Source organism: Hyaena hyaena, unplaced genomic scaffold, assembly GCF_003009895.1.
Source record: "Hyaena hyaena isolate Hyena2069 unplaced genomic scaffold, ASM300989v1 scaffold_78, whole genome shotgun sequence".
Classification (NCBI taxonomy): domain Eukaryota; kingdom Metazoa; phylum Chordata; class Mammalia; order Carnivora; family Hyaenidae; genus Hyaena; species Hyaena hyaena.
The window spans coordinates 2,289,167-2,303,388 of record NW_024080710.1 but is presented as its reverse complement, the minus strand read 5'-3'; the positions used below and the strand labels follow the sequence as shown (position 1 = coordinate 2,303,388).

The following is a 14,222-nucleotide window of genomic DNA, read 5'->3' as shown; positions in this document are numbered from 1 at the left end:
TCGTTGAAACAGGCAAGTTGAGAGAGAGGCAAGAGAGGGGAGTCAAAAAGTCAAAAGGGAAAATTGCACACCCCTCCCTTCTGCCCAGAGGGAGAGACTGGTCTCCCCTCTCACCAAAACCACGACGTGGCTCCCGGCGCAGTGTCACATGCACAATTTCTCGTTCCGGCTCAGGTATAAAGTTCTTTCTCCTGTTACTCTGTGGCTCTAGAGGTGGAAACAAAATCCAGATTATTCTTTCCCTTCAAATTATCTGAGACCTAATACAGAAGGGATAAGCTGTGTTTTACACACATATGTGTACACACACACACAATACTGGGAATGGATCACAGAACACACACTTCTGATTACCCTCACTGGGTCAGCACACTTGCTTCATAAAGCCTCACTAGGTCAGTGCTGGCTTATCAAGACCAGAGACAAGATGGGGGCAGAGGGCGTGGTACTTGTTTTCTATACAACTTCCTATAGCTAGTTTTGTTCTGCATTGGTCTGTACAAGGGAGAATTTCAGCAAAGATGTGCTTGCAGGCAGTGAAAATCAAACTAAAGTTAGAGCACGGAGATGGGACAGCAAAGCCTTCCCCTCTTTGGTCTGTAGTAATTGAGGACAGCTCTTGATTTCCGCTCAGGTCATGATCACAGGGTTATGGGATCGACCCCACATTGGGCTCTATGCTTGGTGTGAAGCCTGCTTAAGATTCTCTGTCTCGGGGTGCCTGGGTGGCTTAGCCGGTTAAGCGTCCGACTTTCGCTTAGGTCATGATCTCACGGTTCGTGGGTTCGAGCCCCGCGTCGGGCTCTGTGCTGACTGCCAGCTCAGAGCCTGGAGCCTGTTTCAGTCTGTGACTCCCTCTCTCTCTGACCCTCCCCTGCTCACGCTCTCTCTCTCCTAGAAATAAATAAAACATTAAAAAAAATTAAAAAAAAAAAGAAGATTCTCTGTCTCATTAGGCATCCTCTTACACTGTTGGTGGGAATGTAAACTGGTGCAGCCAGTCTGGAAAACAGCGTGGAGGTTCCTCAAAAAATTAACAGTAGAACTCCCCTGTGACCCAGCAATAGCAGTGCTAGGATGGGTGATGGGCAGGGAGGAGGGCACTTGTTGGGATGAGCACTGGGTGTTGTATGGAAACCAACTCAACAGTAAACTATATTTTAATTTTAAAAAAGATTCTCTCTCTTTCTCTCAAAAAAACAAAACAAACAAAAAGCTGCTCAGCAGTATTCCCCAGGGCTTAAGGCTTGTCTAGCCTAAATATTTTCTTTAGTTCTGGAATCATTTTGTCTTTACTTTCCCTAGGGTCTTCCCAGACCCTGTATATGTTGTCTGGTGATATTCGGAGTCGGTGAAGAGTTGTAGCTGAAATGGACAGTGTATTTCTGGCCACACCACTTCACAGCACATCTTCTTTGCGCGGGACCAGAACACTGAGAACCTTCACCAGGGCTGACACATGTCAGACCCACATGCCCCTGGTCCAAGCCAAAGCAGGACTGCAAGAGCTCTCTCTTCCTGACCATAAGTAGCTTTGACATTAATTTAAAAAATCACAAAGACTGTGACTATGACTGGGAAGGCAACATGAAGTAGTGGCAAAAGCCTTAAGAGCAAGCGTCACATGTAGGGTTTCTTTTTTCCCAAACATGGCCCATGCCCCGGCCCTTACCCCTGTGCACGCTCGGAACAGGCGGCCCGGAGAGAGGGTCATAAGTCGTCGACTTCTGGATCAAACAGATGGTCTCCAGCTGCTCCCGACCAGTACAGGGGCTGCAGGGAAAGGCCATAAGATGAGAAAAGAGGACTCTAAGAGGCAATTTCCTGGCACTTCTGAGTATGGTTGGTGGCCTGGGGGGAAGGCAGCCACATGCCTGACCAGCCAGCAGACCCACAGACACCCCATCACAGGCTGACGTGGCTGCCAGGAGAGTACTAGAAAGAATAGCTTTGGGGTCTTTCTGTCCCAGAGGGGACCCTAGACTCACCTGGCCTTCTATTATCTCTCCTTTGTGTTGGACATGCAGCCCTTCCAAACCTCCATTTCCTTAACCATAAAATAGGAATAGTGTATTTACTTCCACACTTGCAAAGTAATAATACATGTTTGGCTCCAAAACAGGGTAATGAGTATGAAGCCCCAATGCTTTTAGTGGGTCCTGATTTTTTTGTTGTTTGCTTTTGTGTTCAGTCTGGCTGGTGCCTGCTCTGGCTCCCCCACTGTGATGGGCCCCCGAGGGCTCCACACAGTAACTCACCTGCTGGCCCTTGCAGGCTTTGGGCTGGCTACCCCCTACCCCCATCATACCAAGCTGAGAACAAGAACCTTTCATGCAGGCATTCAACTGGCCTTTCTGTTCTAGTGAACAGAAAATAGTCTATGCCCTAGGAGAATAATGAATTCGGGGGTGACACTGCCATGCCTCCAGGGTCAGCTGTGCACAAGATAAGCTCCACTGAGGGATGAGCAAAGTGGAGGGGAAGAGGGAAGAGTAGAAGTGCAGCCATGGGTGCTCAGAGCCCTGGAGGAAGCCAGTGTGGGCTTCATCGGAAGAAAGGAAGGCCAACCATCTGAACAGATTTGGCCCTTCGTCCCCCACCTCAGTGAGCTCACAGCCGCCCCCCTGCTTTAGGCAGCCAGACTAAGGCAGGGATGCGGGCGCAGGCAGCTTCCCACGGAGCCTCTTGCTGTTGTCTTGGATCAGTGATCTCTGTTCAGACGGCCAGAGCTAGAAAGGGAAGGACAGTGGCGAAGTGAAAGTGAAGGGGAAGAGGAGGTGAGAGCAGGGGCGAGGGGCAAGCCCGGAGCCATTCTGCAGAGATTAGGAATGAGGCCTCGTTCTGACTTGGCTTCTGTTTCTACTGTGCATTTCAGCATGTTCAACCCTCGTGGACGGAGCACCCACCACATGTCAGGCCCTGGGCTGGCAAGACACTGAGGGCAAAGGTGGATGGGAGGGGGGCTCCGCCTTCCAGAGTCTCCAGCCCACGACAGAATGAGGAGCAGGTGCCTTTCACGTCACACAGAGCCCACCAGAGTGCTCAGGGAGAGGCCCTGTACAGCGCTCCTGGATTCAGAGGAAGGACACTCCCAGGAGGGGCCGAGAGAGGCTCTGAGGACAAGGTGGCATTTGGCAGAACCTTTGGAGGAAGGGAAGGACTTCCATGCCCAGGTTTCTACGGCCTGCCTGATCTGGCCACAGGTGCCACTACTGCTTACAAAGGATAAGGGCTGGCACTTACTGCCGGTCCCACAAGGACAAACCCCGCGTGATTTCATCCCTACCAGGCAGTTGGAGTGGTCACATGCATAGGGACCAAAAGTAGAATGGTGGCTCTCCGAAGCTCAGGGAGGAGGGCGGGGGTCATGATTCATGGACAGAGCTTCAGGTTTGCAGGATGAAAAGGGTTCTGGAGATTGTTTGCATAATAATGGGAGTGTACCTAATGCTACTGAACTGTACACTTAAAAATGATTTAGATAGGGGGGCACCTGGGTGGCTCAGTCAGTTAAGTGTCCGACTAGGGCTCAGGTCATGATCTCATAGTTCGTGGGTTCGAACTCCACATCAGGCTCTGTGCTGACAGCTCAGAGCCTGGAGCCTGCTTCAGATTCTGTGTCTCCCTCTTTCTCTCTGCCCCTTCCTTGCACATGCTCTGTCTCTCTCAAAAATAAAATACATATTAAAAAAATTTTTTTAATGGTTCAGATGGTGAATTTTATGTCATGTGAATTTTCCTGCAAACCCCCCTCCACCCCCCAAAAAAAGACCATTTACAGAAAGCCTCCACACCCTGGCCACAGATCGGAGGAAAAAGCAGACGTGCTATTGCTCTCTGGAAGCTCACTCACTGTTTAACAAGCAGACAGGCAGACACATGTGGTTGTCAGGGTAGAAGGGCACGGGCGGCTGCTCTAAATGGAGCCAATGACATCAAGGAGCCACCCCTTTGCAGGGACAGTCAGGAAAGTTTTCACAGGAAAGGTGATGTGAAATGGGGAGCCAGCTTCACAGGGGAGGAGGGTGAGGTGGGGGGGGGTGTGTGTGTCAGGGTTGACGCCCCTACCGACCACTCTGTTTTAAGGGGCGCTGAGCAAACAACTCCGGCACAGCACTGGGGATGGGGTCCCGTCTCATTGGGTGTGAACGCCTGCATGCAGCCCCTCCCTTCCTGTCCCTGCTCCAGCCACCAAGCCGCAGGCTCCGGGCTCCAGGCCAACAGCTCAGCCTGTTCCTGCCCACACAGGCCCCTGTGCTTACCACATCTGTGAGTGCCACGCGGCGGGGACTGTGTCTGTCCTGCTCATCGTGCTGAATCCTCAGCCACTAGCCCGGGGCTGGCACACAGCAGGTGCTCAACCAACTTTTCTAGCAAGACGAACTTGGACCTTTACTCATGGTACCCTCCCCTCCCTCTCCCTGTGCCCAAATCTACCAGCCCTCATGACCTGGTGTCACATGCCCCATGCAGCCTTCTCCAACCCCCTCATTTGGAAATAACCATACATGTTTAACCCACTCTATCCCTCTAGGGGGTGTTCCTAGCATGTTCCTAGCAGAAGGGACCCACATTAGGACACTGGCCACAGACCCAACCCATGTTCAGTGTTTCCTAACATGATTTAATTCCCACAGCCATCCTGGGGGTGGGTGTGTTATCATCACGGATAGATGAGGAGGCTGAGGCCCTTATTAAAGAACTTGCTCACGATCATATAGCAATAGACGGCTGAGCAGGCAGCGAAACACTGAGGGGGCCCCAGAGCCCCGACTGAAGGGGCCCTCGGCTGAGTCATCTCTGCCCAAGCCACAGTAAGGAAATGCTGAACAGCTCATTCATGCCACGGAGACCGACAGAGTTAGATGCAAGTCCGCCCTCAGCCCACGTCAGGCTCTGGCCACAGCAGCGGTGAGCACTTCCACGGGAGCTCAGGCTTGGCTCGTGCTGACAACATCCAGTGTGGTCTTCCTGCTGCCCTAGAGCTTCTTTTGCATCTCAGTGCCCTCTGCCCCCACTATCTCCACCCCTCCTAAAAGTATGGGGGAGTTCATGCCTTCCATGGACAGCATTCAAGCAGAGGGGAGAGGAGCCGGTACACAGGTGTCGTCTGCCTGTCCTTCATACAGACCATTCTGGGAGGCCTTCTGTGCACTTCTCACTGGAAAACAGCCCTGGTCATCCATGCCAGCTACGCAGATGGCAATGCCCTCCTTGGTTTGATTTCCCCTTCCTGTCTCACCCTGCTCACCCCTGCTTCCTAGCACCATCTCCACAAAACCACTGCATTCAGTCACTGCCTCAAGCTGTGCTTCTGGGACCTTCCAGATGGCCAAGGACCCCATTTCCTTTTTCATCTAAGGGTTACTAGCCACCTCCGAAGTGAGTTACTAAGGGTTCTGAACTTTTGGCATTTGTGAACTAAAATTAAAGGAGCAGCAGCATTTGCTGAAGACTCTAACCTAGTTTCCTGTGGAGAAGGCTGGCTGCCCAGCGGTGCTGTGGGCCCTGCTGTGCAAGCCTGCAGGCAGATCCCGGGAAGCCCAGCATCCTCAGGAAGGATCCTTTGCAATCAGCACATTCTCAAGGTGGCCTTGAGTCAGTCATAGCTTCTTCCTGCTTTTAAATTGCTATAAAGTATTATTAATTTGAATGCCAGAGTAAAAATGGCCACAAATTCTTTGACACTCCTACATCAAGAGATGGAATCTGTTTCTGCTACCCTTGAGTCTGTGCTAACCCGTGACTGCTTTGAGAAACCAAGTATTTCAGAAGTGACACTGTGTCAGCTCCACTCCAGCCTTTAAGAAGACTGGCAGCCTCACCTTGAGCCACTAGAGCCCTGAGTCGCCATGGGGAAGACTGACTACCTGGCTGGTGGCACCAGGTGCAGAGGGCCTGAGACCACACAGGGAGGAAAGGTGCCCAACAGAGCCCACCGTGCCAGCCATCCCTACCGAGGGGCCACGTGTGTAAGTAAAGTCATCTTGGAGCCTCCAGACCAGTCCTGCTGAGTACTGTCAAGTGACCCAATACTATACAAAGCAGAATCACCTAGCTGAATGAAGCCTGCCTGAATTTCCATCCCGGAAAACTGTGAACTAGAGTAACAAAATGGTTGATGTTTTAAGCCGCTGTGCTTTAGAGTAGGTTGTTACACCGATAATCGTTCTCCATCATTGCTGATTTTGCTTGTGGTGCACCGTGATGCACAGTTGCATCAACAGAATTTGGGGCAATAATCTAAGAATTACATATGTGTATGCATTTATATGTAAAAGAATTCTAGATGGATAGGTACATAATACATACATACAATGCAGTTCAGATGAATTATCCATACCCTTTTGCTGAAGCAAATGTATAACTCATTCCAGAAAACAACTCCTCCATTGGTCATGTGCTGCCTGTGAATCCAAGCTATTTATATAACTGCAATGTAAGTGTCATCCAACTTCTAGGCTATTTCTACATTTACCGATCCATGTGTTATAATGTAAAGTTGTGTTTAGAAGCTCATTATTTTCGCTTACAAATTAAATGACAAGCAATGCATCAGCAGAGAGAGCAGCACAGTATAAAGGTTAGGAGTGTGGACTCTAGGTCCAGATGGGCTCAAATCCCAAACTCTCCCTTTTTCCCCTGTATAACTGGGAGAATGATAGAAACCTCTTTGCAGGGTGGGGAGAGTAAAATCAGTTGATGTGTGCAAGTGCTGAGAACAGTACTTGGCTCATGATAAGACCAAACAGGCTAATGACAAATTGTTTGTTTTGTCCTCATCTAGTTCTTTCTCCACCTGAACAACACAGAACAACACAGAGGGCAGGGTGTCCGCCCTGTAGACTTTGCCTATAGCCGGCCTTCAGGAAATCTCTACGGAATTGGTTGATAGTTGAATGAGCATAGACCTCCATCGGATATCTGACATCCTTTAAATGACTTCTTCAGGGACAGACTGCCCCGGAGGGCCAAGTACAAGGTGGCATGGGCTCAGAGAATGGACGTGTCAAACCCACCTGCCTCGGATTCCCCGTGCCGCAGTCTCCTTGCTGGTTTCCACGGTGAAGTTATCCAGAGACATGCGCCGCAGGCCCCCTGCAGCGGCTCCCAGCCCGGGTGCAGGTGCGAACAGTGCGTTTTCTGAGCCCGACAGCCGCTGAATCCAGGTGAGAGGCTGAGACGGGGCCAGGTGTGCAAGACTCATGTTGGCCATTTGCACACACTTATCATCGTCTGGAACTTGGGAGAAAAGGATAAACAACATAGATACACAGAAGCATGACCCTCAGATCTATCACTCCCTCTCAGGGTGACAACACATCACAGACCCCGGTTTCTATTGTTGCTTTTCTTTCTCCACAGTCTGTCCTGGGGCTGACTCGTGGGGTTCTCGCAGTTAGCCCTGAGGATGCCCCGCCTTCCTAACTAGCACTCACTAATGAAAGCAACCTCGGAAACACAGCAAGGGTAAGGAGACACCCTCCCTCCCCCTGTAACTGACAGGCCCCCAGCCAAGGTTCTGATGGTTGTTAACACTCAGGGTAATGTCACAAATGCCAGCAGAGCCTAGTGTATCATTTACTGCTGCCATCCATTCTGCTCAGTGCCTTTACAAAACTGTCCTCACAAATGTAACAAACAAGTGGGTCTTCAAATTACCTGGGCTCTGAGATCAGGCTCTCGCTCTGGATTATAGTCTTTAACCTCTACACAGTTTAGTTTCCCTGGTAATATTTAAGATCCAATATTCTGAAATATGAGTACATATCAGATGCATGGAGCCTCCCTCCGCCTTGAACTTCCCTTTCTCTTTCACGTGGAAGGATGTAATAAATGGTACTCATGAAGCCCCTGACTCAAGACCGTGCATGTAAGTGACTCTTTACCACTTCACTATTCGTGTCATTCATAAGAAACTGAGATTTGATTGATAGAATTGTTAAATTAACTAGGCTTTATAAAGCCAAGTTTGTGTTTTGCAAAGGAAAATGACGACTGTATTCTGGCCATCTGCTCCCTGCTAAAACTGAGAAGGAAAAAATGCTCGGGCGCACAGTGCCTGTGTGGCTGTAGTTTTGTCTGTCTGCACGTGTGCATGTCTGAAGCATGGTGATATGCTTCCACTTCGAGGGTGTCCATGAGCATTGACTTTCTCAAAGCAGAACCCCCTTTTCTACACTGGTGTCTGGTTCACTGCCAGGGCTGTGCCCACTGAGAAAGGTGGCCTTTTAAAAATACTTCTTGAGAATTTTCTGTATCTGAGACATTCGGTACCATCACTCACACACAGTGGGCGCGAAAGAACAAGGGACTCTAGGCAATTTGAATATGACCTGCGGCTTTCACACAAGTCATATAGGATCTTCCTCCAGAGCGTGGACCCATTCAGACATGAAGCAACAACAGTGGTAACATCAATACCGACAGCTCACCTATGCTGAATGCTTATTATGCGCCAGGCACAGTGGTAAGCATGTTCTCTATATGATCTCATTTAAACTCCACAAAACCCTTTTGGGGTAGTATTATAATGTATACCGATTTTATAGAGGAGGAAATTGAGGCTGAGAGAGAGCTAATAATTTGATCAAGGTCCTAGGGTTTATAAATGGTAAGGCAGGAGCCACGCTCAAGTGGGCTGACTCCACAGTGGGTACTAGAAATGGAGGTGTCCAGGACACAGAGAGAAACACAGCGGCCTAGGGGATTCATCTGAGACATTCTCAGCCTTCTGATCAACCAGGGCCCAAAGGGACTGTGACCTTAGGCTTAATTATGGACCCAAGATAACTTCATGTGTTCAGCAGCCTGCAAGATAGCATGCAGGGTAGCTGGAGATCAAATAGAAGGACTCAGGGGGGCGCCTGGGTGGCTTAGTCGGGTAAGCGTCCGACTTTCGCTTAGGTCATGATCTCGCGGTTCATGGGTTCGAGCCCTGCGTCGGGCTCTGTGCTGACTGCCAGCTCGGAGCCTGGAGCCTATTTCAGAGTCTGTGTCTCCCTCTCTCTCTGACCCTCCCCTGCTCACGCTGTCTCTCTCTCTCTCTCTCTTTCTCTCCTAGAATAAAAATATATTAAAAAAAAAAAGAGAGAGAGAGAGAGAGAAGGACTCAGGGCCAGACATAAGTGAAGGTGCAGGCCAGGCTGGAAAGAGTCTCACGTGCCACCCTAAGTCTGGGCTTGTCCCTGCAGACAGCAGGAAGCCCCTGCAAATTTTCAGCATGAAAGGACACGATCATATTGGTGCTTTTAAAAGGTCACTTTGAAGGCCAAGAGCAAGACAAATTAGAGGGACATGACTGCCAGCAGTGGGCCCATTTGAGAGTACTTGGTGACAGGTGGGATGTGACTGGAAGGTGCAGGATCAGACCCCCTCCCCCACCCAGTTTCTTGTAGAGTGGGTGGGTGGTCTCGATTGAACAAGACAAAGATAAAGGTGGAGAGAGTTGTATGGGAGGCTGAGATATTTATAGACATGCTGAGTTTGAAAGTCATCTGGGGCCATTAGATGGATGTGGCCAGTTCCCAAATGGATGCAATCACTGAAAATGGTGTCTGCAGAAAGAATTTCTAATATGAAGAAATATTTTTCAAGGCAAAGAAAAATTGTCTAATTTTTCCAAATAAAAAAGACATACAAATGGCCCACAGGCAAATGAAAAGGTGCTCAGCATCACTCTTCATCAGAGAAATGCAAATCAAAACCACAGTAAGATGTCACACCTGTCTGAATGGCCACTACCAAGAAGATAAGAGACAACAGATGTTGGTAAGGATGTGGCACAAAGGGAACCTTTGTGCACCGTTGCGGGGAATGCCAACTGGCGCAACCACTATGGAAAACAGTGTGGAGGTTTCTCAAAAAGTTAAAATAGAACTACCATATGCTCCAGCAATCCCCACTTCTGGGCATACACCTGAAGGAAATCAAAACACTACATTGAAGAGATACCTGCACCCTCGTGTTGACCGAAGCATTAGTTACAATAGCCAAGACATGGAAACAACCTAAGTGTCCATCAACAGAAGAACAGAAGAAATGTGTGTGTATAGATATTATATATCATATATTTTATATATGATATGATATATTTATATAATGCATATATATTATATGTGATATTTTTCAGCCATAAGGAAGAAAAAACTCCTGCTATTTGAGACAACATGGATGGACTCTAAGGGTATTATTCTAAGTGAAATAAGTCAGACAGAGAAAAACACATATTGTATATTCTCATTTATATGCAGAATCTAAAATCTGAACCAATAGAAGCAGAGAGGAGAATGGTAGTTGCCAGGACCTGGAGCAGGGGTGGTAAGGGAGATTAAGGGAGATGGGGAGATGTTGGCCAAAGAGTACACACTCCCAGCTATAAGATGAGTAAGTTCTGGGGATCTAATACACAGCATGGTGATTATAGTTAACAATACTGTATTATATCCTTGAAAGTTGTTAAGATAGGAGCTCTTAAATGTTACCACCACACACACAAAAAAATGTAATTATGGGAGGAAATGGAGGTTTTAAGTACATTATGGTGGTAATCATGCTGCAATACATAGGTGTATCAAACCATCATACTGTACACTTTAAACTTACATATTTATGTCAATAATAATTCAATAAAAGAAAAAACACAAGAGAATAGCACCACCTCAACCCAGCCCAACAAAGAAAAATTGCCTGAACTAATCTTCTTTTAAAATTAATTTAATTTTGAGAAGAAGAGACAGAGCATGAGTAGGGGAGGGGCAGAGAGAAAGTAATTCATAGAATCTGAGGCAGGCTCCAGGCTTTGAGCTGTCAGCACAGAACCCAACGTGGGGTTCGAACTCATGAACCATGAGATCATGACCTGAGTTGAAGTCAGACGCTTAACTGACTGAGTCACCCAGGTACCCCTGAAATAATCCTTTTAATACAAATGTTAGATTCCTGAAAAACTCTTAGGATAGAATTTACAGTTTGAGAGAATAGCATATTATGAGCAAAATCAGCTTAGAAAGACTAGTTTCACAAGGGAGCCTGTGGATCTTTATAAATATTTCACATTCACTGGTATGAGGCAATAAAAATAATATTGATGATGTTTCACACTGTATCTCAGCAATAGCAGGTAAAATATAATTAATTTACATTCATTATCTCCAGCTCCATGCAAATACCCTAAAACTGCCACTCTGTGATTTCAATGAAATATTTATAATTTACTGGAGTTTGCTGCCAATATGCCCCTTTATTGTCTATGTTTGGTTCCAGATTGAAATGCTCAGTGATTTTGTTTCCTGATTGAGGCCATGTCCCAGGACCACAGAATCCAGCATTCACAGTCCCCACACGAACTGGCTAGCACTGAACAAAATCCCACAAGCAGGAGCTGCTGTTCCTTCTCACACGGAGCAATGACCATGAAACACATAGCTGGAAACATCCTACATGCTGGCCCACCAGATGCCAGTGTGCTCATCTGAGGACACTGAGGCTCAGAGAAGGCAAGTGAGTTGCCCAAGTCACACAGCTAATAAATGGCACTGCCCAGAGTCTACTGGGCTCCAAGGGCCACATTCCAAGTCTGGATTCTCTCACGTTGATGTGCATCCAAATCACCTGGGTTCTTTGTCAAGCGCAGACTTATTCAGTAGATCGGTATGGTGCCCGAGATCCTGGATCCCTAGCAAACTCCCTGATGATGTGCATGAAGAGACCACGGTATGAATATGAAGGCTGACGCCACTATATTATATTGTTCCCTTTTCTAACTAAAGGATAAATAATGCTTAGAGATCAATAACAGATGTAATAAATTCAACACTCAAAGCCAAACTTCTCTTGTCCGAAAGTCCCTGTTCTGACAGGTTATAAAAGGCTATACTGTGGAGTGAAGTGCATAGGCACCAGGCTCAGGGAGCCACAGGTTCAAACCTCAGCCCTGGCACCCAGCTGGCATGTCACTTAACTTCTCCAAGCTTCAGTTTGCTTCCCCCAGCAATGCTGGTGCTTGCCTCATTCAGCCACCAGGCAATTGCAGTTTAAGGAAACAGTGTATTTATTAGGAGCACAAATGAGATAATTCATGGAAGGGCTCAGCATACTGCCTGGGAAAGTACTAATAACAATAACAAATGGTTCCCTAGCACTTCCTAACTTTCAGTAAATATTGACTAGTCTTTTGTGATGTGTGACCTCATTTTCCCTAAGAGTCTCCTTCCTAATTAAAGCAATAACACATGTACATTGTTGAAAGTTTGGTGAATATTGAAAAACACACAAAAGAGATAACAACCATGCTTATGTGCCTGACTCACAAAGGTAATAACACACCCCCAAAGGTACTTTGGTGCAGTTCATTTCCATATCCCTCCTTTCTTGTTTTAAAACATGTTAACACTAACCAAATTGTGATCCTGGTGTTTATGCCTGTGCTATCCAATACAGTAGGCACGTGTGGCCATTTACGTTTAAATGTAAGTTAGTTAAAATGACATAAAATAAAAAATTCAGTTCTTTCATTCCATTTGCCACCTTTCAAGTCTTGGGAGTTACATATGGGTAGTGACCCTCCATAAAGAAGGGTGTAGATAGTCCATCGTTGCAGAGAGCTCTGTCAGAGCAAGGTACGGCTGCGTGTTTCTCTTTTCCTCATTTAGCACCATATCATCTACATGGTCACGTGTCATCAGTCTCTAAAAACTAACTTTAATGTCTAACTTATAGAGATGTGTTGTGGTTTATTTCGCTAGTCTTGTGTGTCTGGGGACTTAGCTTGCTTCCAAATGGTAGCTGTTAAGAATAATAACGTTCTAGTGAACACCCGTGAACATAAACTTCCATGTACTTCCATAGTTATCACCTTTGGATAAATACCTGCCTACAGGCAAAATTACAGGGCTAGTGGACATGAACTTCTTTTAAAGGCTTTTGATATATATTCCCAATTGCACTTCAGAAAGATTGTATCCATTTATCCCTCCCACCACCATGTTACCTATTTCAGCATTTACCAGTCAAAGAAAAACAAAACATATTTCACTTTAATGGTATTTCTGGAGTTATTAGAGAGAACTAAAATGTTTTTGGAGGTTTCTGGGTCAACTGTATATATTTATACAAGTGATTTTATGAAATAACAAACTTTTCGAACTGGAGGTTGAGAATATAGTGTCTACTCACCAGCTGCAGCTGGCAGGAAGCTCATCTGGGCGTTAAACCCATGCTGGGCAGAGCAGAGTCCCAGTAAATATTTACAGGTCTTGGCTGAATCAGTGACAAACGTGTGCTTTTTCCCAGTGACGCCGCTTGTGATGGTGAACTTCTTTCGCTTAAAGAAGCAAACACGGACTTTAATGTATTGGTCATTTTTACTGTCCATTGAAGCACAAGTGTCCCGAGAGTTATCAAATGCTGGAGCCCTCAGTTTAATCTCAATGTATCCAGAAGTGTATGACAGATGTTCTCTGTCTGACCATGGCCCTATATTTTTCTTAGATTAAAGAAAATCCCCCCTTTTTTTCTTCATTCACAAAGCAAATGTTTGTTTACCGGGTAATCGCTATCTGCCAGGAAGTATGCTAAAATAAAATATGAAATGAGTCAGGCACACACATGGCCCTCAGCAAGGAGTGGACATAATTCTCCATGTGCCTTTTGAAAGGCCATTAAATAGACCCACAGTTTTCATTGCACAAACTCCCAGAAGGCACAGACAAAATTTCAGCTAGTGGGATTAGAGAAAAGATAAGATCTCTGTGTGTATTCTCATATTTCTTACTGTACGGGCAAGGCTCTGTTCTAAGTGCTTTCTGAATATTCATTCACTTCATCCTCAAGGCTACAAAATGAAGGAGGTCATACAATTATCCTCATTCTACAGATGAGGAAATACACCAAGAGTTCTGAGAATGCAGCAGGAATTGAAGCCACATCACCAAGAAATCCTTCCCCTCATTTATACCTTCATTATTATATGAAGTGATAATATTGGTCAGTTCAGTGGGATAAACTGGAGAGGATTATCTATACAGAGCTTTGGGGAAAAGATCCGTAACTATTTTCAATGCACAATGTTAATAAAGACAATCAACTACGAAGTAAATAGAGATGATACTAAATATGCATTTAAATATAACTTCTAAATAAAATCTCTAGTCTAGATATTCTAGATATTTCAGTAAGGACTTTGAACTTGCTCCTAGAAAGATAACGTTATAAATGCAGGG

The 14,222-nt window shown here is 46.4% G+C and overlaps 1 protein-coding gene across 1 annotated transcript in view; it reads right to left on the bottom strand.

Moving 5' to 3' along the window:
- LOC120232769 (FERM and PDZ domain-containing protein 2-like) overlaps positions 1-14,222 on the bottom strand; it is a 58,782-nt gene that overhangs the window by 10,856 nt on the left and 33,704 nt on the right. The window contains exons 13-16 of the mRNA XM_039233667.1: positions 13,177-13,324; positions 7,020-7,242; positions 1,673-1,773; positions 115-207 (exon numbers count right to left, since the gene is read on the bottom strand). Coding sequence (XP_039089598.1) covers positions 115-207; positions 1,673-1,773; positions 7,020-7,242; positions 13,177-13,324 — 565 coding nt within the window. The remainder of the gene's footprint in view (positions 1-114; positions 208-1,672; positions 1,774-7,019; positions 7,243-13,176; positions 13,325-14,222) is intronic.